This window comes from Nansenia antarctica, assembly GCF_963989245.1.
Source record: "Nansenia antarctica genome assembly, chromosome: 2".
In the NCBI taxonomy this organism is placed as follows: domain Eukaryota; kingdom Metazoa; phylum Chordata; class Actinopteri; order Argentiniformes; family Microstomatidae; genus Nansenia; species Nansenia antarctica.
Window position 1 is genome coordinate 74,837,938 of NC_137675.1, and position 25,233 is coordinate 74,863,170.

Here is a 25,233-nt window from a genome sequence, read left to right on the forward strand (position 1 = left end):
GTAGAAATCAGAGGACAGCCTCATTGTATTGCATGGAATGATACCATTCCCTATTCCATGTCTTACAATGAGCCTCTCCTCCGATCTCTACCTCAATTATCCTCCATTATACAATGTAGGCTACAAGCTGGGTTAGGCTAAACAGGATATCAAACTCCTAATTTTGGTTATCCTCGAAAAGGATGGTCAATGCCTCCAAATTCATTGGATGATGCTTTATCATACAGTAAGACGACGACCCAAAACATATTGTTATAGCAACTAGGGAGTTTTTCCAGCCCAGAAATTGAAGTTCTTGACTGGCCAAGCCATTCTTCAGATTTAAATCCAACTCAACAGGCATTTCATTTCCAAATATCTTTTTAGGCAAAAAGATGTCAAAATAAACAAATGAAAATGGCTGCAATATACGTAGGCCTGGCAGAGCATCACCAGTGAAAATACTCAGTGTTTGGTGGGGTCAATAGGTCGCAGGCAGTTATAGCAAGCAAAGGTTTGTTGACCTAACACTAAACATGAGTGCTTAATTTGGACATTATATCGATGTCCCATTACTTGTGGTGCCCTGAAATAGAGGAACTATATACAAAAGTTATCACTTCTAAATGGTGAAACCAATATGTACACAAATACCATCAAAAGCAGAGAATATATACTTTAACCCCATAGTAATTGTTTGATTTCAAATCCAAATGTTTAGAGTATAGAGCCAAAAGAATAAAAAATGCTTCACTGTCCCATTACTTGGGGAGGGTACTACAGATATATACTTCCTGAGCACTTTATTAGCAACACTAACTAGCATACTAATACTGGGTAAGGCCTGCCTTTGCTCTCAAAACAGACTCAATTCTTCGTGGCATTGATTCCACAAGAAAAAGAAAAAAACAGTTTGAGATGACTTTTGCTTTGTGACATGGTGCATTATCATACTGGAAGTAGCCATGAAAAGATGAGTAAATCGTGGCCATGAAGGGATGCACATGGTCAGCAACAATACTCAAATAGGCTGTGGTATTCAAGCGATGATTGATTGGTAATAACAGGCCCAAAGAAAACATTCCCCCCACCATTACACAACCTCCATGAATGTAAAGGTGTACAGGTGTTCCTAATAAAGTGTTCAGTGAGTGTATATCTAACTTAACATACTACTTGTGTAAAATATGTTAAGAAAAGCAAGAGTCAATAAAGACAAAAGTATAAAAACCAAACAGTTTATTATGTACATTCAATAATAACAATGACAGGAAACAGAAGGCAGACATGAGGATGGCAAAAATATGATGAGAAATACACAGTAAGTCACTTATCGAAAAGAAAACAAATAAGAAAACAATAATAAATCACTTGGATACATGAGCTTTGCAACGAGCATGTGAAAACAAAAACATCCACATGCAATTGGAACCCATAAGTTCCTAAGATCATAAGTTCATCATAAGATCATAAGTTCATAAGATCCCTGTACAAACCCTCCCACTGTGTTGACTTCAGCACAGTGCAGGGGGGCAGGGGCAGGACGAGGGGCTGGGGGCAGCGCATGAGGCCGGGTCTGGGCAGCCGTGACAGGGGCCTGTGGGGGTGGGGGTCTCCACTGGTGGGTAGAGGTGGAGGGTTATGACAGGACCACAGATCAACAGCATTGCACAGAACATTCTCAGAAAAAAAGGTTCTCCCTACAACCAAAAGGGTTCTTCAAGGGGTTCTCCTACACCTACAAGGACAGAAGAAGAAGCCTGTGAAGAACCCCTGAGTGCCCATGTCTATCTATGGGCTCTGGGTTATACTATGGGGGCTCAGGGCTGGTCAGTTGCTGTGCCATAGAGCAGTCTTGTGCTACAGCACAGCGCCTGGGAACCCAAACCCTAACCCTAAAGGCCGAGTAATTACAGAAAAAGTGAATGACATTTCTGTCATGACTTCCGCATTTTGGCCTACGAGAGAGTCGGAATCATGTGCTACCAAGCGGACCAATCACAGAGCTTACTGTTGCGTAGAAACTGACCGCGCTGAACGCGTTCTTAGAATGTTGGAGATGTGCACGTTAACCCTCTCCGTAGGCAAGGCGGGCCCACGCGGGACTACGCAAGGCTACGGCGTCGATTTTACGCAGAACTTTAAACCGGCCTTAAGTTAGTTGAACTGCCCAATGGGGGGCCAGTGCCACCACCATTCACTGGTTACACACTAGGTGAGTCATCACTGGTTACAACAATAACTGTAGGGGGGGGGGTTCAACATTCCAAATTAAAATACAACAGAAGAGATATGACAACTGGTAATTCAGATGATACCAAGACCACAGAGTAACACAGGAAAGATAATATGGCAATCAACTTAACTAAATAAGCTGTCATTTACATATCAATTCATGAGCGTCCTTTGATCCAGCAACAGACTCAAAGTTGACCCTGTTGAGTTCCTGTCCCGCCAAACCCTGCCATCTCATCACTCCCACTCCCACTCTCCCCTCAGCCAGCAAAAACGATTTGGATTCATGCACAAAGGAAATATATCTTGTCGACCCGGTCCTTCTCACAAACATGCATACTGATACTCTTGTTAATACTTGTAATTAAAAAAAATGTTTTAAAAAAATAAGAAGGTTCAGAATAGTTTTTCTCTATGATGTTGTCATAAATACTCAACAGAAAACACTACTGCAGCTGTACCTGCCTCCTCTTGACCCCTCCTCTACTACTACCACGGGCTGCAACCCTTATCTGGTCTCTTATTGGGCGGGTTTACCCCCGATAACAACAGCATGTAACATTGGAATCACAGGTGATTTATGGCTCTGCTCTCTCTCCCTGGGGGCCTCAGCCTCCACCTCCATGTCCCTGAACAAAACACTCACTTCTTATTGTACACAGGTGGGTTAGGGAGGTCAGGGACAGGGGCTGTTAGAAAAAGTGTGAAATGACTCGCCTCGGTACCACCTTTCTTTTTTTGTTTTTTTTTGTTTTACCTCCCTTTCATTCTCACTTTTATTTGACATTTTATATTTCACATCAAATGTCACATCAGCCTTTTAGTCTAAGGAAGGCTTTTCTCCACTTCTGTGCCCTACAATCTACCTCTTTTACTCTGACCTGAACCACTTTATCAAAACATCCCTAGCAGACATTCAGCATGGGTGTGCTCCTTTTAAAATGTCAGTTTACCAAATCAAAAATGTGCGTTTTCTGTTTTTCCTTTTTTTTTTTATCCAATTTGTTTCTGCAAACAAATTGTCTAAATAAATTAATGATTGCTCCTCCTTATCCTTCTCTCTCTTTGTACTGTTCATCAGATGGCATCTCCCAAGGCAGGGTGCTTTAAAAACACCCCTGAGCAAACTGAAATGGTACAGTCTTAACCCACCATAAAATAGAGTTTTAAGAGCTAAAATAACAGTAATAACAACAATTGTGAAAAGTATAATAAAAGTGTAATAAAAGTGTAATACACTTGACCAAAAATGTGCTTTCAGAGAATCTTTGGAACCAAAAATACAAACAATAGCATAATTCATAATAACATATTCAGAGTATATGAAGATATACATAGTAGGACAAAATACTTTTATACATGTTTTTGTTGACCACTTCATGTCCCATAAAAGACATTGAGGAAGTGACTTCCTTACGTCCTGGACTATGACGTTCCCAAAGATATCACTAGGAGGGAGTTAGATTGCATTGTAATGCGATGACAACAGTAGACTGTCCTACCTGCGTTTGTGTCTGTATTTAGTGCCAATTTTACAAAAGAATGATAAAATAATAACCATGAAACCAAAAATAACATTGATTTGTAGTGTTTGTAGGTGTCATAATGCACCATAACATCCGGTTTGTTCCTCCACAATGTCGATGCTACACCTGGAATGTCATGTAGTCAGTCTGGTATAGAGAGATGTATTGTGGGTCCTGTTGAGCAGGAGCAAGCACATGAGGAGCATGGGTTGTCCATGTATCTGCCCACGGGTTGTACAATATCCTCAAAAGGAAAACATGACAGACAATTCAGGCATATACTAGTAAAGATGCATGGTACAGATTGAAACACTTGTGTCATTATAGTTGCAACAACAGTAATAGTCATAATTGTAATACTTATAGACCAGCAATAAGAGTAATAATTAACTGGAAAAAATCTGAAAATTATAATTATAATAATGTCATAATAGTGGATGTAATTTAATTGCATCCACATTATATTATAATAACGATTCTAAGCAACATTTTCAATGACAATAAAATGAAAGACAAACTGAGGTAATGCAGAAAAACAAGTAATTTGTGTCTTTTTCCTTGTCATTTTCACACCGTTTTCATCTCTTTTTTGGGTTGGGTTGTGAAATGTTAAGACAATCAAGACATCCCTCTGGTGGTTTCTGTGGTCGGTCTCAGGGCAACAGCTGATCCTTCTTGTGTTTTGAAAAGTGCAAGAAGAAATCTCATGTAGCTTCACCTGTGTCCTTTCTCAGCTTCCGTAGTTCAGATGATGACATCCTCCTAGTTGAGCAGTCACTTTTCATTCTAAACTCTGCTCTGGTCCTCACCATGACTATGACCAGGGGTTCTAAACTGATTGGATTCCTCCACTGGGTAGCTTCTCATCAATGTAGTGTGTCAAATAAAAGTACCTAAGATTTCAGGCTATCAATAGCCTAACTTTGTGGCTGTCCTAACAATCTGTGCAATTTAACACTAACAGCAAATAGAAAGAGCAAATTGTAGATGTTCTGTGTGTGTGTCTGTGTGTGTGTCTGTGTGTGTGTGTGTGTGTGTGTGTGTGTGTGCGTGTGTGTGTGTGTGTGTGTCTGTGTTGAATTTGGTAACATAGACTATTGGTCACAATCGCACAGACTATTAGGAGGGAAGTTGCAGTGATGTAGTGTGAAACATTACCAGAGAGCAGCAGTTTGTTTCTCTATGACACGTCCAATAGTGTTTGTTTACGTAACCATTGTTAATATGTCCCACAGTTTGTCTTCAAATATGCTTGCCAGTCTTGAAAGGGACCGGCAGTTTCAGTTCTCGTTGTGTCCATGACTATGATGCTGTGGGAGTAGATATAAGCTGAGTGACGGTTGATTTGATCTGGATTTCATTACCTTTTTCCAAAAAACACATGGGTTCTCTTCTCTTCTCTCTACCGCCCGCAGAAAATGGAGGGGAGCTCTTTCCAAATGAAGAGCTTGGAAAAGGGTTTGGAGAAACGTGGAATTCCGTGGGGAGCGAGAGTCGTTTAGTAGGGAGCAAACCTACTGTATCCAGCCCGGTATAAACTAGCCTGGAAGCGAGAGAGAGGGAAGAAGAGAGGGAGGAGAGAGGGAGGAAGAGAAATAGAGGGATGAGAAATAAAGGACAAGGACTTCTTTTTCAACAAGAGAAATGAGGACTAGTGTACTTATACACTATGACAAAACTGTTTCTACTGTTGGAGGTCAAAATGGTTAACAAACTACTGAAAATAGTGTTTTTACTATAAGTGTTTCAGCTATATTGCCATCAGGTGATGTCTATCTGACAGCTGCATACTGTAATAATACTCAAATAATTGTGTAATATTGAGTTTTCAGCAGGTTGTGGTGTATAGGGTGTGCGCACCAGGGGAGGCTGGTGGAGGTAGAAATGGAAGGACAAGCTCAATGTAATGCATGAAATAGAATGAGGAATGGTATCAAACACGTACCATTCCTCATTCCATTCCATCCCATGCATTACAATGAGCCCGTCCTCCGATTTCTACCTCCACCAGCCTCCCCTGCTGTGTTCAGTAGGAAGTCTTACCATGGCTCCGACTCCATAGGCTGCAGCAGCGGGGCTGAGAGCGTGGTAGGGATCTGTGGTGTACACCCGTCCATAACTGACACACAAGGGTTACACAGAAGAAGGCCTTTTAGTTCAATGTTTTAATACTGAAAATCAGCTAACACCTCTCATTAAATCAGTCTCATATGGCATTCATTATACATTTGAATATCTAAAAGGCCAACATATTACATAAAACATTTTTAAATATGTCATAAGAAATATATATATATATATATATATATATATATATATAATCTATGTAAATATAAAGAAGTAAAACATGCTATACTGTGAATGTGGAGAGCCTTGGGGTGCTATTTTAACATTGTCACTGTGATGCTGGCTTAGGACAGGACGGCTGACCTCAGATAACCCTCTCTCACCTGTCACTGTAGGCAGCAGCGGCCGCGGCAGCAGTTGCCCCGGTTACGGCGGTGGGCTGGGCATAGCGGGCATAGGCAGCAGCAGGATAGCCTCCCTGGAGACAGACAAACAGAGGTGATTTACTATGGAGGGAGCTAGGGTTATTACTACTGCTGACTGAGAGAAGAAGAAAGGGGGAACGAGAGAGAGAGAGAGAGAGAGAGAGAGAGAGAGAGAGAGAGAGAGAGAGAGAGAGAGAGAGAGAGAGAGAGAGAGGGGGAAAGAGAAGGAACACCTGAGCTAGGGTTATTACTACTGCTGATCGAGAGAAAAAGGGCGGGAGAGAAAGAGAGAGAGAGAGAGAAGAAATGCCTGAGTTAGGGTTATTATTATTGCTGACAGAGAGAAGAAGGAGGGCGGGAGGGAGAGAGAAGGACAGAGATAGAGAGAGAGAGAGATAGATAGAGGGAGCACGAGGGTTATTACTCTGGGAAAGAGAGCGAGAGGCAACTATGGGAGTGCAGTGAATGGGAGAGACACAGCAGAAATCATATTGAAGAAATAGTACGGTAGTTAAAAAAAGAAAAGAAAAGTGAAACCAAGTAAGAGATGGAAAATTCAACTGATATCTGTTTAAGTGGAAGTTTGACCCTGTAATCCAGTGTTGTTTTTATTAGTCAAAAGTAGACACATTCATAAAACAAACGCATTTTAAAGATCTAGCTTTGCCCTGATCAGTCCTAATGCTGCAAATCGCCCATTTGAGTCAATACCTACAACTCACAAGATCCCCCTCTCCCACCCACCCACCCACCCACGCAAAGTCCTTCTGTTGAACAGCTCTAGAGCTAGCACCTGCTGCTCTTTTTTCACAGAATTATAGAAGAAGAAGAAAGAGGGACAGAAGTAGCATTTACATTTCATCATCAAACATTGTCATTGTGCTCTCTCATTATGCATGTAAGAGAAAGAGGGGAAAAGAGAATCGCGCACATGCACACACGCGCAGACACAGACACAGACACAGACACAGACACAGACACACACACACACACACACACACACACACACACACACACCTACCTCCTGGCATTGAGAATGCATGCATGCCCCAATTGAAATGCAGCCCTATTATAATATAACACACACCACTGCATTCTAGAACCTGATCATAACAGAACAACACACACCCCAGCATTGCCCTTCACATCTGCATGGAAGGGGGGGGGGGGGGGGGGGGGTAACTGGATCGTGAGTGAGAAGAGGTCATGGGAGGAGGGAGGATAGAGGGAAAGAGGAGTAAAATGAAAGAGAGCACGTATGCCTCCATGCATGTGGATGGGCATGCTTCAGTGGATCAGTGGAGGCTAGTGGAGGTAGAAATCAGAGGACAGGCTCATTGTAAATGTATGGAATGGAATGAGGAATGGTATCAAACACACGTGTGTGTTGAACTGATTAAACCAGTCATGAAGAATAGCGCTGATGACTTCAGATGCAGACTAAACAACAGAGGTTCTCACTCAGACGGCAGAACAACATAGGCACGTCTCTAACTAAAACTATTGAGACCAGGTTCTCTTGGAACAAACAAAAACACACACAGCCACAATTTAGTAGCTTAGTAACAAACCCATTCCCCACAATGCAAGGGTGCAGATTGCAGTGAGTTAGTAAGACAATGTAAAAAGCAGTTACCATTTAAAAAAAGATGTAGATAATGAAGATCAATCCAGTAGTCAGAGAGGTAGGAATGCACGCTGTGTCTGGTATAGACCCTACCTGTGTCTGGTATAGACCCTACCTGTGGCATTCTTGGACTAATGACAGAGTCCTGAAACACTATTCTATAGAGAGAACAGAAACAGCCGTCGTCAACCTGGACACTCGCACACACACGCACACGCACACTCACACGCACACTCACACGCACACGCACACTCACACTCACACTCACACTCACACTCCACATTGGACATTGCTGACTTTAATCTCTCACGAGACAGTCCAGGGGCGGCTGTTGTGCAAGGAACAGTCCGTTTATGTGGCTCAGTCGCATTTGGGCAGCTCTGTGCAGTGCATTGACATACACACATGCAGAATCGCACCAAAGAGAGGAAAAGAGACAGAGCGGTGAGTAAGAGAGAGAGAGAGAGAGAGAGCGAGGGAGGAGTGTGAATTTACTTACGTATAAGTCTGCAGCTCCATAAAACCCACCATCCTGATACACCACACTAAGAAAGGAAGTCACATAGGCGATAAGATGGATGGAGGGAGAGACAGAGAAAGAGGGAGGGAGAGAGAGAGAAAGAAAGAGAGATAGAATGAGAGAGAGGAGGAAGGGATGGACAGAGATGGAGAGCGAGTGAAAAAGAGACACAGAAAGAAAGAAAGAAAGAGAGAAACAGAGAGAGAGAGTGAGAGAATGAGAGAGAGAGAGTGAGTGAGTGAGAGAGAGAGTGAGAGAGAGAGAGTGAGAGAGAGCGAGAGAGAGCGAGAGAGAGAGAGAGAGAGAGAGAGAGAGAGAGAGAGAGAGAGAGAGAAGGCAGTCCGTCCAGAGAGTGGAGACGTAGAGGAAAGCCCAGTGTAGTGGGAGGGAAACCATGAGATGATGAGAGGATGAGAGGGACAGGTGGAAGAACAGGAGAAGAGATAGATAGAATAGTTATTTCACACGCATGCAGCATGCATTGGGAACACATCCTCCATCTATTTTTCCTCTATTACTGCAACCAGTGGTAATAAACAGCACTGCACTGGGCGAGAGCTGCCGCCCTGGGGGGGGGGAATACAGCTGATTGAATAGAGCAGCGCCGAGGTGTGCCGTGGCGGGCATACAGGGAAATCAAGGCAGCCTAGGCCCTCTTATTAACATGGTTGAGCAGTAGGTCCTTGTCAGACACAGAGGACATTAAAGTAATGCTGTCGTCTAATGCTGAGTGGAGACAGAAATCAGAGGACGGGGCTCATTGTAACGCACGGAACGGACTGAGGAATGGTATCAAACACCTGTGGAACTTGATGTGATGTGTTTGATACTGCTTCCCCCCCGCCCGCCCCCCCCGCCCCCCCCGCCCCCTGGTGAGTCTGTCCTCTGTCCGCTCTCTCCACCAGCCTCTGCCGTGTGTCTCTGATGTGTAGCTGCTGCAGCAGTGAGATTATTAAATATGGAGGAGGTGTTCCCTGCAGCACTGGTAGCTATCCCGTCTATAGAAACATCACAGCAGCGTCAACACAGCCCAGCAACACACCACATGCACACACTACTGACACTCCGGGAGGGGTTCTACAGGACTTACTGGGTCATAACAAATATGTGAAATTGTGACTTCTTTGTGATCTTTGTATTCTTAAAATATTCTCTTTATATGGTATAATAATAATGTGTGGCTTTTCTGTGGTGCGAGTGAGACTATTATCTAAATGGTATTACGCTCAGCACAGGAGAGAATATTTCTTTGTATGAAACATGATTATACATTCATCAGTGTTTATGCTACACTATAGAATGAATTAAAAAGGGAAATTAAAATGAGTGTGTGTGTGTGTGTTATATGAAGTTTGTTCTGCCCTGCCTCCTGACAGGAGTGTCTCACCCAGGGTAGGCAGGGATGGCCTGCTGGGGCACGGCGGCACGCACAGCACTGTAGACAGGCCGGCCCCGGCCCCGGAGGTGGGCGCCGCGGAACGCAGCGGCTGTGGAGGCCGCTGCAGCTGCTGAGGGGTAAGGGAACCCTGGGACTGAGGAGGGAGGGAGGGAGGGAGGGAGGGAGGGAGGGAGGGAGGGAGGGAGGGGGGAGGGAGGGGGGAGGGAGAGGTGGAAAGAGACATAGATGGGGCGGGGGAGATGTAGATGTGGGGGGGACGGACGGACAGACAGACAGACAGACAGACAGAGGGGGGGAGAGAGACAGATGTGTGTGTGGTAGATAGGGGGGGGGGCATAGATATTGGAAGGGAGAGGGAGAAGACAGAGGGAGATTACTTGTATAAATATCAAACATGCATAAATATCAAATATGTATGAATAGTGCCTTTGGAAAGCATTCAGACCCCATCACTTTTTCCACATTTTGTTGTGTTACCCCTTTGCTCAGTTTGTAATGACAACCTGATCCACACAGTGTGTAATTGATTTCTGTGCAAATCAGAGACAACAAACAAAGATTTCTTTCAAAATTACATGAACTATTATCCTTGCAGTAAGGTGGACTCAAGTGATTTGTTCATATTTTGCATTTTAGGTCATTTTGAGAGGGTTTGAATACTTATGTACATGATGTATTTCTGTATTTAAATTTTAATACAGAAATGTCTAATTCAAATTTAATTTAATCCATCTTAACTTGAGTCTAAAACACAACAAAATGTGGAAAAGGCGTGGGGCCTGAATGTTGAAGGCGCTGTATGTATGTCATCCAAGTATGTATGAATATCAAGTATGAATAAATATCAAGTATGTATAAATATCAAGTATGTATAAATATCAATTATATATGTATAAATATCAAGTATGTATAAATATCAATTATATATGTATAAATATCAAGTATGTATAAATATCAAGTATATATGTATATCAAGTATGTATGAATAAGTATGAGCATCCTGCATGTATTCATTCAGTAGGGGGGTTCTAGGTACTGTTCTAGGTACTGTTCTTACCCAGGAACTGGCTGGTGTTACCAGCGTAGAGTTCCTGTCCATACATGGCCCCCATCATGGGACTCAACTTCCACCCAGCTGAGAGGCACATAGGAGAGGCAGACATTAGCTCGTGATTGAGGGCTAGGGATAAGGGTTGCAAGAGATGGAGAGGAGATTTCTGATAAAATTCCAGAACAATAAAAAGCACAAAAAGTCATAAATAATAAACGAACAATAATAATACTAAACAATCAAACAAACATGCCCTGAACCATAGGTTGACTGAGTGCGCTGAGGTTAGCACCGCTAAGCTAAAGCGCAGTCAACAGCAGAATGTGCAATTGATGTGTCATATAGTTTGTGGATTCATGTAAGTCATGTGTGTTTGGCAGGGGGGGGGGGGTGTTACCGTATGGCAGGGTGCTGAGGGCCTCTCCATTGGGGTAGGGGCTGACCATCTTCTTATTGGTCATCACCCTGGCCGTGGCATTGTTCACCTGCGGAGGGGGGAGAGGAGAGGCAATGAACACAACGTTTGGACTTATTGGTCTTATTGTATGGTGGAAAAACACACACGCACACACACACACAAAACAAGTTTACCATTGATATAATAACAAAATATATACCTGACAATAAACTGTACTATGGCGTCATCACGTAATGTGTGTGTGTGTGTGTGTGTGTGTGTGTGTGTGTGTGTGTGTGTGTGTGTGTGCATGTGCGCATTAAGACAGAGGGAGGCAGTGTTTACTGTCTGCTCCCATTCACCATCAGTGAGTGTATTGTTCAGTGATCCATCAATATGGTGGTGTTTCTGTTTGATGCCCTCAGATGGTTTCTGTTACTCTACCCTCGCCAGACTGCATCCGCCCCTCAACACTAACGGTCCAATGATGCGGTGTGTGTGTGTGTGTGTGTGTGTGTGTGTGTGTGTGTGTGTGTGCATGAGTGGGTGGAGGGTTGTTAGGGGGGGAATCTTAGTCATGCAAATAAAATAAATGTGCCGCCCAATAGGAGTGAAATCGATGATTCATTCTTGTGAGATGGCTGAAGTGTCAGTGTGTTTGTAGTCAGATGAGATAGAAGGAGAGGATGAAAGAGAGAGAAAGTAAGAGTGAAAGAGAGCGAGGGAACGAGAGAGAGCGAGAGAGCAAGCAAAAGAGAGGGAGAGTGAGCAAGAGAGAGAGAGAGAGAGAGCGAGAGAGCGAGAGCAAGCAAAAGAGAGCGAGAGTGAGCAAGAGAGAGAGCGAGAGAGATAGATAGATAGAGAGAGAGAGAGAGAGAGAGAGAGAGAGAGAGAGAGAGAGAGAGAGAGAGAGCAGAGAAAGAAGGAGAGCGGGAGATAAGGTCACAGAATAAAGAGGGAGGAGGAGGAACTGGGGTTGGTGAATCATGGCACAGCGGGGGAATCATAACACTACACTACATATTTGAAGGACGCAGGTGTGTGTACTGTGTCTGTGTACTTAGGCTGGCATTTCTGTCTTCTTCTGGGGGTTTTCAAATCAAGATGGCTTCTAATCTGCGAGCTGAGCTTCAAAAGACCATACTCGGATCCCTTAATCTGTCTCCCTCTCCTCTGAGGGACTTTGCGAGAACGGCCGCAATTGCACCGTCTGTCTGAATGTAACACCATATCAAACCTGGTGTTGTGAGCTGGTAATTACCTTGCTACATGCCAATTCCAGAGCTGATGAGCTCGGTGTGGTGAGATTCCATCTAGAAGGCCGTTATGGATTTAACCAGGCTTTACACCGAGCCTCTGACTCACAGACTAATGTGTGTAGTCCTCACTCAAGCAGAGAAGACAAAAACTATTTTTCTTTTTCCCCATTGCAAATGCGAGGGTCAGTGGTGAGTGATTGGATTAGCTGACGTAATTGTCTAGAGCTAATGAATCAGGCCAGTGAATCAGATTAATGCTAATAATCTTTTTATATCACACTCTTCATATTCACATCATTTATAAAGCTCTATCTTCGGAGTGAAAACTGGGCAGTGATCCGTGTGTGTGTGTGTGTGTGTGTCAATGCAAGGGCAGTTAATTCAATTTGATCAATCTAAAATACTGAACGGTAGACATGCAAATCAAACAGTGAGGAACAGAGCTGCATGGGTTAATGAACATACAACCCCTCCCATCACCCCCCTCCCCCTCCCCCCGATAACAGTCCAGTCTAACCAACATAACTGGACAAAATCTCCCAAAATAAAAAACAAACTTGTTGGGGTTTACGTACCTAAAGATATTATAAATCAAAATGTAAAAACACATAAAAGGGGAGGGGGGGAGAAAGAGGGGTGCAAAAAACATTTGTTTGACAAAATTAATAATTTTATAACACAGAAATTACACGCAGCCAAATATGGGCGCATCACATGACTAAGAGTGAGAGTAAAGAACAAAAAAATTAAATTCAGCCAATCAGCAAGCGTCGGATGCAGCATAGAGACCAATCAAAACAATCGCAGCACTCCCATATCAAACACATAGAGAGAGACAGAGATGGGACAGGTAAGGAGTTTTAGAGAGGGATGCAGGTGGAGGTATAGAGATAGAGACAGAGCCAGTCCACATACAAAAACAGGGGAACACAAAGATGATGGAAAGAAGAGAGAGAGACATTTTATCTACATAAGCAACACCAAAACAAAAAAATATACTAAAAACTAAAAATTAAACAATTATTGTTCCAAAAACAAAAATAACAGATACCAAGGTGCGTCATTCAAAGAAAGCAATTAGAATCGGTGACCATTCTCCTAAAAATCTGTCTAGTATGTGGGGAGAGAGAGAGAGAGAGAGAGAGAGAGAGAGAGAGAGAGAGCACCGGGGGATGGGGGGAAGAGAGAGGAGAAGAAGAGCAATCCTCATACCCAAAAAAGAGAGAGAAATCAAATCAAACATGAGACAGTCTGCCAGGCACTAGAACTGTGTGTCACAAACTAAGACCAGTACACAAACTACTACACACACCATCCAATACAGGAAAACCAAACCAAAGGGGAAAGAAAACGACAGAGGAAGATAGAGAGAGAGAAAAATACCCACAAAACCAGCCCGTAAAAAAAACAAACATTCTAGAAATAATGATATGGTTACACTACACTAGCTCTAGGTCTAGAACTCCATATTGTTCTACAGGGATGTTATTGAGTGTGTTCTTTCAGGTGCATTCCATAAGACCCCTGCTGCCAATAGCTATTCCAAACTAATAAAATAAATCCCTTCAAATACTTTTTAAGTATATCAAACAATGTATTTCATATTTCTTGGTATCAGTTGGAATAATTCCCTCTGGAGGAGAAATTTGATTTCAAAATCAAAATACAGAACAGAAGTCAATAAGCCGCACGTTCAAACATAGCGACCACACATACCATGCACAAGAAAACGGCAGGAACTGATCAGAAACAGGAAATCTTACAGAATGCACAGATTAAGAACAGAAGAAGCCCATTCATTAGAGTGAAGCTTGGCTCCTCTGATGAACAGAGCAAAAATAAACTCTCCTTCGCACCAATGGGAGTCTGGATACAGGCGAGCCACATTGGTGGGTTTTGTCTGAAACTTTTACACTTAATACTTCACACTTGATATAGGCCAGCTCATGAAGTTGACACCCAACACTGGCCAAATGTAAGAAACATTCTTCATAAAATCATTTTAACCGAAGATTGATTGAGTTGACCCTTAGCTTTGACATTCACTGAAGCAGTTAGACATCCTAACACAATTCAACAGCAGCCTCCCAGAGCCATGGGTTATTGTCATCATTACTGACGGTGATTGCAATTAATCAGGAAATAATACATAACACAGTTGAATGGAGAATTAATCAAATGGATTCTGGTCAGCCATGACATTGCAGAGGAGGAGGGGGGATGGGGGGGGGGGGGGTGTGTGTGATTAAATCTGGTCATTCTCAGGGAGGTGTTAATGAGGGCAGGGGAGCGGGGTGGGTAGAGGGCGTGGGGGGGAGCAGACATTATTATTATTATTATGATTAATATTATTATTATTATTACTACTAATGGTAACAGGCTGTCAGTGGACTGTGTGCCCTGTGTGTCCCTGCTTCGTCAGCCCTCCTTCCCAACCCTCACGGCTGCCTTCTCTATCATGACAGAAGCCTTTGTGGCAGGGCTTTACACTGGGGCTAGCTGGCAGAGGGGAGTAGGATACAGATGACAAATGCTATGTTGTAGACTAGCTATACAGCTGATCAATGTGTTATACAGTACAAAGATTATGTGGAGACCATTAATTCATACAATTACATCAATTACATCCCTAGGCTAATTGAGTTATTGGAAATAAGCAACTAAAATGACATTTATTTTTTTAAGTATAGGTCTATGGGGTGGGGTGGGGGTCAGATCAGCGATGATGTCATTTGTACACAACTTACCGTTGCCGAAGAAACAGCGTGAGGACACGCGAGTGGTTACCGTGGAGACTGACAACAACACACATAGAAGTCATCAGGGAAACAGAAAATATAATAACAAATAAATAAACCAACAAACAACCCAATAAACAAAAATAAAAAATCCCCTCCAACCCCAATGTGAAATGAAGATGAGGATAATAGTTGAAAGCAGTGTAACAGTTTCTGAATAGAGAGAGCGGGGAGATAGAGAGGGGATAGAGAGAGGAGAGGGGAAAGGAGGAGTGAGAGGAGAGAGAAGGGGGGGGGCACGAGAGAGAGAGAGAGAGACAGAGAGAGAGAGAGAGAGAGAGAGAGAGACAAACTTGTCAGAGTTCCTGCCCCTAGGTGAGCATCATTCCCTGTACTAATAAAGAGGAACAGTGACAGATAGACAGACAGACAGACAGACAGACAGACAGACAGACAGACAGACAGACAGACTGGGGATGGGGTGCCCTTTTCACTTTATATTAACCACAAGGGAGGCGGAGGAGGAGGAGGGGCGGGTCTATAACAGTAGGCTTGTTTATGTCTGGAAATAGGTGTCCCACAGTTAAGAGTGGCAGGCACGTACTTCCTGTTAGACTAAGCATAGACTAATTCCTCCCAAGACTACACATAGATAGGATTCCTATTGTTGGGGTGGGGGGGTAATTGAAATCACCACAAAATAACCTCTTAAGCCAACAGAGCAGAATGAAATTAAAACAAAACCAAAAGATTATCAAAAGATTAAAAGATAAAATTGATGAGTAGGAGACTTAAGACAACAAGATAACACGATAAAGGAAACACAATGAGAGGTATATCTCTCTCTCTCTCTTTCTCTCACACACACACACACACACACACACACACACACACACACACACACACACACACACACACGCTCATAGAGAGATGAGTCAGGGGGGTGAGGTGTTCATCCATAGGGAGCAGGGAGGGTGTGTCATGAAAGGGCAGACAAACAGACAGAGTGATGGAACAAAGGAAGACAAACTCGACTGGCATGAAGAGATCGGGAAGATGAAGAAGAAAGAGAGAGATGGGGTTGTCAGGGAGACAAGAGCGTGAGGAGTGGAAAGGGGACAGTTCCATACTGCCTGTCACCTTTTCTTTTGCCCTCTCACATAGATACACAAACACACACACAGGCACACACACTCCAATCCACTTAAGGACTTAACCCTTTCTCTGTCCATCATGCAAAGAGATTTGATACGAAACAACAACCATGACTACAGCCAACTCCGAAGCTACGGCCAGTTCATTACAATCAGCCCATTCTGAGCAGAGATGCCCTCCTGGGGACAGCAGAGCGCTCAGAGCCTGATTTTCACACAAATCACATCTAGTCCAATTGAAATAAAATAAAGAATAAAAAAAGATTATGAAGGCCAAACTTGGTACAATCAAATGAATCAAATCAAAGCTATTTCAATTTGGTTGGCACAGAGAAAATATGTCCAAATCAAACTGCACGACTGAAGATTTGACTAAAGACATGATTATTATAATTATTATAATTATTATTATTATTCCGGCTGTGACGGCTCTGCCACCCTCAGTGGCGTGGTACACCTATGATTGGTGTGAGAACAATAACAATAACTAGCCTACTGATCAGCCATGCATAGATACCAGTCAGTCAGCCAGTCAATCAGTCAATCAGCCAGCCACCCAGCCAGTCAGTCGCCTCCCAAGCTCATATCACTCTACTGCAGCGGCCCAATTCTCCATCTTGTCCCTGTAGTGTGCACTTGTGCACTTTCCACACATTAAAAAAAGACTATAACACAAAGGGATGGTTTCCACCAACTGTTTTTGCATTATTTTTCTCTTTCCCCATGTACAGTACATCTATGTGTTGGAGTGGAGTACGCAAGTCCACACACAGGAAAAAGGGTGGAGAGATGGGAGGCAGAGTATGTGGGACCCATTCTCATGCAGTGATGTGGGTTTACCTCCACTAGCATGCGCAGCACAGCACCCCCCCATCGCTCCTAATTATTACCACTGTTGGATGATCCATTACTCAGGCCTAGACGCACCCTATTCTATTCTACTCCATCTAATGTCCGGCTAAAACTCTGCGCCATGGAGCAATCACTTTGAGAGAGATAAAGAGAGGGAGATAGAGACAGAGAGAGAGAGAGAGAGAGAGAGAGAGAGAGAGCAAGCAAGCGAGCGAGAGTGAGAGATAGATAGAGAGAGAGAGAGCAACGAGCAAGAGCGATAGATAGATAGAGAGAGAGAGACAGCAGCATGCGTCAGGGCCAGACCCCTAGGCTAACATGTGTTAATACACTTTACTACAGTACCACAACATGAGACATCTGATTTGACAAGACAGAGTGCAGTGGAGAGGTTTATCCATCCATTGGGACGGATGGACGGTATCCCATAGTTCAAATGTTGTTGACTGGCAGTCATGTCACACAACATCAGTGTGATGTTGCTGTTCATAGCAAACACAATGTTATTGATCACATGACAAGGGATAGGGATGGTGATGTCATTTCCTGCTGTTAGAGAGGTTTTTTAAAATGTGGAATAGCCAAAGACATGAGGACAGCACACACACACACACACACACACACACACAAACAAACAAACACACAAACACACAGACAGATGAAGGAGATGCAGAGTGCGTGTTTGCAGACTCAGATTGTGGGGGTGGAAACCAGAAATGTCATAATATACATGTTATGACATCATTGGCGGAATCACAAACAGTAGGAAGGACAAGTTACACAAGCAAATTGGACCACTTACATGGGTACATTTGAAGCGCGGGAAACTGACTCCTTCAAAGCGCAGAGTTTTATCCCAGACAAAAAGAAGTACACTTAGATGTAATAGAATAGGTCAAACACCGATACACTGCATGGGTAGATAATACTGTACTCTATGTTATATAGGCTAACCATGCAAACTTATCATCTCATTAACAACTAACTAAGACAACATCAACCACTACACATCCCCATGCACCGACCAACTTCAGTCAACGACGTCAATGATCCTTCAATCCAAATCAACAGCTGTCCTCCAAAGGATTTCTTAAAAGAAGTTAGGCTTCTTATGATTAAGCTATAATTCACTCAACTGTTGTGTTGTTGACTGACTGTAAGAGACAGACTCATTGGTTCAAATGTAAGAATTAGGCCCAGGTTATGGCAGGTAGGGACAATGAATGAAATACATTGAATACATGTCCGAAAGTCAGTTGAACCAAAGTTTGTCAAATACATCCCATTTGTGCCATAGGGGCCAAGCCCTACTTTCCGAAGAGGTCATGCCAACTAAACAACCAAAACTCAACATCACCAAAACCCTCTTCAAATCTAAACAAAAAGAGCTGAGGTATAAAAGACATGCAAGAAAATAAAAACAAACATCTGTCTGCTATACTAGTGCTACAGTGATAACCTAGTAAATTGTAGACATGTGCACATACTTCCACTAAACTCCATGCAAAAGAATAGCACAACTAAGGCTTGTAGTCTGTAGAGAGACTTCAAAGGGGTCTGTTTAAATATTATCCATGGCATATCTTTTCAAGAGTTTCTGAACCATAACACATAGGCTATCTATTTCAAACTTGCCTCACCAGTTCAAAATTAGCCTTTATCTTAATATCTCTTGTTGGGACAGCCAGTTCAACAAACTCTGAAATGATATGACCACTGACTAAGAACAGGATGGCCTAGAACAACATCAAGAAGAACCAAAATAATCCCCAGATTACATCGCCTTTCAAAACAACGATTGTCTTCTCTGTTGAATGAACGAATGTATAAATACAGAACGACTTTATGTGCCGTTGTTTTAACATAAATTAAAACTGTTCTAAAACATGCACTACTTATACAGACCCAACCTGACAGGCACTACCACTCCTACAGACCCATGCAGTTAAACGACGCGGTTTCAAATCGATCGTCCACGCCGTGGTGTACTAGAGGAGGACTGCTATGACTGATAACACATGCAGCAGTGAAGAAGAGAAGCGTCGCTCTACTCCTCAAGGCTGAGATCCTAACTGGAGATCTGCACGTGCAACTGGACTCTCTGTGTAAATCTCCCATTGATGTTAAAGCGTGATTTGCACACACAGAACTCCCAGTCGTGCACACAGATGTCTGGTTAGGATTGGACCCCAGGTGATGGAAGACCATGCAGAACACAAGAAACCAGAGACAGAGGTTACACAGTAACACCAGACCAGGGGCCATATAGGTTGTTGATTTATAGAAGTTTTAACTGATGTAGGTTTCATTAGGTCTCCATCAGCATCCATTCAACTTGCTGATTGACTGAAGGTGGAAGGGGAGGGGCTTATAAACCATTGGATGCAGGACAGGTGTCAATCAAAACCAGCACATCAGAGAGTTGAGAGCTGAGAACCAATCGAGTCCAGCGAAGCTACGCCGACCATCATGCAGGACTGACTCACATGACTGAACCACCAGAGTCGACGTCGACAACAACAACAACAACAACAACAACAACAGGAAGCCCATGCAGAATCGATCAACGTGATTGGCTAAGCATCGTGATGAGAACAGCGCCACTCCAGAGAAAAGGAGAACCTCTGGCGAGGGTAGAGTAGAACACTGGTGTGCAAACAGACGACGTTTCAAATTAAATTAAATAATCATGCACCTATCCCGACGTCTTTACAACCTTAGAACAACTTAACACGTGCTACAGTTTCATAAACAACAAATAATTGTGAAAACAGGGGGGGGGGGGGGCTTTGATATCAAATACAAGAATGCAGTATATTGTACAAAGTGAAGAGTAAGAGAATACGCATGCATGAGGCAAGGACTTTCTGCATGCTGCGCCAGGGGCCAGAAGCTTGTCACAAGAGCTTAAGCAGCACGCACGGTCGGGTTGGAAGAGAAGGAAGATTCTAGGCTATGAACTCAAATCAAGAGCGTCTGACAGCAATCTGTCATGCATCATAGTTCCCTCCTCGGGTTCCTCATGCCCAGCAGAACCCACAACAACAGAGAAAGATGACAACAACAAAAAAAAGGAACAGGAAAGATGGATCTAAAGAGATGCAGAGGACAGGACCATTCAATCCCGGCATGCCTTGTGTGGTGTCCTCCTCCCCGCACCCCGCCCCAAAACAAAAACAAGACAAACTAAAACAACAACAACAAAAACTGCAGCAAACAGACCAGCCGGGAGTAACCAGCAGAGAGGATATCAGAGCATGTCAGTGGTGGAGATGGTAGCTAGCAGATTCAGTGGACAGGCAGAGGATCAATGGAAGTAGAAGTGGGGAGGAGGAGCTGGTTAGTTACCTCTATCTTACGACCTTCCACTAGCGTGCCGTGAAGCCTTTCCCTGGCTTTCTCAGCGTCCGGGCCGGTCTCAAACGTCACAAACCCGAAGCCCTGGAGTACACGAGAGGGAAGGGGGGGGGGGGCACAGAGGGTCGTGGGGAGAATGGGGGAGGAAGGGATGGGGGGGATGGAGGTCATTACATAGAAAACAAAAGAAGTGATTTTTGAAACTAGTTTGTTCAAACGTTCACTGAACAAATAAAACTTGTTGTAATCTCACTTTTCGACTGTTGTTTGTTCTCGAACTGATAAGGTGCTAGGCTTGGTGTCATAAATAACTTCCCACTACAACACGTGTTGATAGTAGCGATTCAAGAGAGCACAAGGAAGTGTGGGAATCATTCTGCTTTAAGAGGGCCTCCTGTGCGATTCAATCTCAGAGCATTCTACTTTGTGTTGTTCTTTTTATGATGTAACCAATGATAAGTCATAGGACTTCCAATCTCACTCACCTTTGAGCCCCTCTCATTGAAAATGATCTCAACATCAAGAATCTTCCCGAATTGCTGAAATGAAATAGACAGAGCAGAAAGATGAGGATACTGACAATTTATACTATCATTAATACTATATCTCCTGTAGTATTATCTCCAACCCCGATCATATAAAATCTGATTATGAGCATAAGAAATCTCATTGTGCACTCATGTGTAAAACACTGTTTATAAGATCCCACTACATTACACTAGGGGGCAGTATTGACCTTAAATAAACATTCCCCCTACGTTCTTCCTCCCTATTTCCTCTCTTTTTCTGACCCTGACACAGACCGACGCCTTCCCTCCCTCCCTCCCTCCTACTTACTACTGACTCTGATTCTGACCTGACCCACTGCAGAGGAGTTAATGAAAGGACATGAGTGTCATTCCCTTTGTGACTGTCTGCTCCTTTGTTCCTCTCGACACCCCCGCTGGCACAGATCATCAATTAGAGCAGGAGTGAGTGTGTGTGTGTGTGTGTGTGTGTGTGTGTGTGCGTGCGTGCATTTAGACTGATTTATTGATTATCTTCTAATGGTCCCACTAGGAAGTTCCTAGATTCTTACCCCAAACATCTGCCTGAGGTCAGGGTCCCGGAAGCGGAAGGGGATGTTGGACACATGGAGCCGTTTGGGGGTCCCTTTATCATCTGGGGATTCCCCGCCAGACACTCCCCCTGTCCCTCCTGACCCACACTGGACAACTCCCTCCTGAGGGACGCCCTCTGTCTGCTGGAGGGAGGAGAGACAGAAAGTAAGAAGGGAGGTCTACTACTAAACTAAACTAGCTAAGAACATAAACAGTGTAGCCTGAAGGGATAACAAATTGTTTCTGTATTTACAACGTGTTGTTTATATTTACTATGTGTTGTGTACATTTACCATGTGTTGTGTGTATTTACAATAGAACAACAACAACAACAACAACATAAGACTCACTGGGGTGCTTACTTTGTTGGCTGTAGTGGGGGTGCCATTTGTCCCTGTGCTTGCCTCCGCTGGTCCCTGGCCCCCTGCTCCATACAGGGCCCCAGCAAACTCTGTCACCAGGCCGTTCTGGGGAGGGGGTGGTGGAGGGAACGCTGCGAACGGTGGAGGCACCAATCCCTCCTGGCCCCCCGTTGACTCTTGAGACCCCTGGAGGAGAGGAGAGAAGGAGAGGAGTTAATACTGGTGCTGTATCATGCAGACATGGGGGCAGGGAGAGCGAGGGGGGTTTAAAAACACAGCTATCAAATTTCACTCTCCCTCCTAACACCCCCTCTCTCCCTCTAACCTCTCCCTCCCTCTGTCCATATCTCTGACAGTGTGTTTCACTCAGCATAGCATGAAATATTCACAACTAACACATCTATTATTGAAAGTCAGAACATTTGATACAGTTTGGGACACAAAGATGCTCACTCTCCACAGATATACACCAGACCACCAGACATGTTTACTACAGCTTTCTAAAGAATGTAGGCCACCCAGTAACAGATATCACCATTCTACTATTCAGCACCTTCTGAAATGTCACTCATCAACAACCATTATGTGTTACCCTGTGGGCCTCGAGTACAGATGGACGCTTGCCCCAGGGCATTCAGACAGCCCTGTTACTATGAGTAGGAGAGGAGAGGAGAGAAGAGGGGAGGGGAGGGGAGGAGATGGGAGAGGAGAGGAGAGGGGAGAGGAGAGGAGGAGAGGAGAGGAAAAGAGAAGAGAGGAGAGGAGAGGAGAGGAGAGGAGAGGAGAGGAGAGGAGGGGAGAGGAGGGGAGAGGAGAGGAGAGCAGGAGTATGCCCCTCCTGATGAATGACAGGCAGAGTAATGGATTATCCCACCAGCCAGGCCATAGTGATTTAAAAAGGTGTCAGCAGTGCCGCCGCACGCATACCTTAGTCATCCTGTGGCGTGGAGGTGAGGTGACACAGAGATCACACTTATCACACTCCATCCTCACCCTCAAGGACATACTGTAATCACTTCTAAAACACAACAAATTTCTCTGAGAGTCAGAGTGAAGGCCTGTGGGGAAGGAGGGAGGGAGGGAGGGAGGGAGAGGAGGAGGAGGAGGAGGAGAGAGGAAAGCGCCATTTTGTTTTCCGGGGACATGAAACTGCTTCGTGGCTTTTCCACTTTTCCAGGGCGTGATGACAGCCTCCAATACCATTAAAACCCGGGGCCAGGGCCAGGGCCAGGCCGGGCGAGGCTAAGCCAGGCATGGCGACACTCAGGCTCCAGACAGCCATTTTAATTAGCGGGGGGAAACAAAGTTGCGGTGCAGTAAAGCAAGAGTATTCTCTCTCTCTCTCTCTCTCTAATCCCAGAGACTTGACTGCAAAGTTCTCATCATGAAACGGCACTGCAGATGCATCCCCTTGCATCGCTAGCCGCTGACTGCGGGCCTAAATCCTGCCAGCTAGATAAGGGCTGGGAGCTCAGCTCTCGACGCTCTGCGCCTGGCAGATAAAGAGAGCAACCGAAAAAAGGAAGACTGCTTAATCCAAAAACAGGACAGCGAAACCAAAGGAAACCCACTCTGAAAACCCGCTGCCGCTGAAGCCGCAATCTGCTCCATAGAAATTCTGTGGGAGTCGAGTGCGCGTTGCTTCACATTTTCAATGTGTATATCTTAGTAATAGTAGTGCAAACATCACATACCTGCGTGAAAGGTTTTTAGGCTGACAGAAGATGACTAGCCTAAATCATCAAAGACTGGAAAATAAGATTAAAAATAGCATTACAGGAAATCAAAGAGTCCTGATTCTCCTAGTTGTAACATGTTATCCATAAACATGCACTAGCCTGTACAGTAAATAGACGGTAAAGGGTGTAGGCCTGTCCTATCCAACCCCACATGTGAGTCACTGTGGCAGAGGCATGCAGAGATAGCGGGGGCGGGAAGGGCTAGTGGGTGTTTATGGCAGTATAGCATCTCTGCCATGCCAGGCCTGGAACGGTTATTTACGAGTGGATTAAGTAAACACTGAGGTATAGGTAGAGGATGGAGGGGTAGGAGGGTGGTGGTGAGGTGGGGGTGGGGGGGGGGGGGCGCTAATGGGGGTGGTAGCAATGAACTCCATTCGTCAACTGGACATTCCTGACACACTGAGTGTGGGGAAGCACAGCACTGCCCTAAATGGTAGTATCTGACAGACGAAGAGGGGGAATGAGAGAGAGCAGGAGAGAGTATTGTAATGCTGTGTCTGGCCAGGATGGCAACTTCATATTATGTACAAAATAATTCCAGTCACAAATTGAGTTAAATGTATGGTCTATTATTGACATCAACTGTAAATCTAATTACTGGTAAATGACACTCAAAATAATAATGTAATCATTTGACATAAGCCTATGTCTTGTGAAAAAAACACAAAAACACAACGTGACACTGAGAGAGAGAGAGAGAGAGAGAGAGAGAGATGGATCAAAAGGATTACAAGAGGCATTGTTGTTACTAAGACAACAAATCTTATGTTACACTTAAGTAGTAACAGTATAACTAGGTTACCTTTCATCGTCGCATTTGTATCCTAAACCAAAACGATCGAAACGAAAAGCAGGCAAAACGCACCATCTGGTCCAATATCAACCCCCCCCCCCCCCTCCTCCTCCTCCTCCATCTCTCCATCTCTCCAAACACGGCGGTAGTATAGTAGTGTTACCTGAGACACCATATGTTTTTCCATACACCAAGAGGACAGGGGGAGAGGAAAACCTTTCTATGCGGGTCAAAATGTGGAGCGAACCTTTCGTGCGTGCAGTGTGCAGTGACTGCGTAATTGCTCTTTGCGTAATCAACAATATACTGTGTATACAGTATTGGTGAGTGAAGTTGGCGCACCGATAGTTATTCTAATCGCGAACGGTTTATCGTCTTGGCAGAATAACTGATTACATGATAAAGCATGTGTCTACACTAGCTGTCGCATATTTTCTTTTTAGATCAAATCCTGCAGATTTTCCCTGTTCGCTCCTCTATGCAGTCCGTTCCTCTTCCTTTTCTGCAGCGCAAGAAGTAATCCCTTCTCTTTCCCCCTGCTTTTCACCCTCCCCTTCTTCCTTGCCTCTCTCGCTTGATAAAATCCAGACGGTGATTCTACCTCAGTTCCCGCCCCTCAAGTCAGTCAAAGCCACCGTGGCTTCGAAACA

At 44.1% G+C, this 25,233-nt stretch overlaps 1 protein-coding gene across 1 annotated transcript in view; it reads right to left on the reverse strand.

Moving 5' to 3' along the window:
* Positions 1–5,072: 5,072 nt before the first annotated feature.
* LOC308151342 (RNA binding protein fox-1 homolog 2-like) overlaps positions 5,073–25,233 on the reverse strand; it is a 36,725-nt gene continuing 16,564 nt past the window's right edge. The window contains exons 3-13 of the mRNA XM_080524198.1: positions 22,049–22,234; positions 21,665–21,829; positions 21,072–21,125; positions 20,578–20,670; positions 11,227–11,314; positions 10,836–10,913; positions 9,767–9,911; positions 8,359–8,404; positions 6,191–6,285; positions 5,784–5,859; positions 5,073–5,283 (exon numbers count right to left, since the gene is read on the reverse strand). Coding sequence (XP_080380324.1) covers positions 5,239–5,283; positions 5,784–5,859; positions 6,191–6,285; positions 8,359–8,404; positions 9,767–9,911; positions 10,836–10,913; positions 11,227–11,314; positions 20,578–20,670; positions 21,072–21,125; positions 21,665–21,829; positions 22,049–22,234 — 1,071 coding nt within the window. The 3' untranslated portion in view covers positions 5,073–5,238. The remainder of the gene's footprint in view (positions 5,284–5,783; positions 5,860–6,190; positions 6,286–8,358; positions 8,405–9,766; positions 9,912–10,835; positions 10,914–11,226; positions 11,315–20,577; positions 20,671–21,071; positions 21,126–21,664; positions 21,830–22,048; positions 22,235–25,233) is intronic.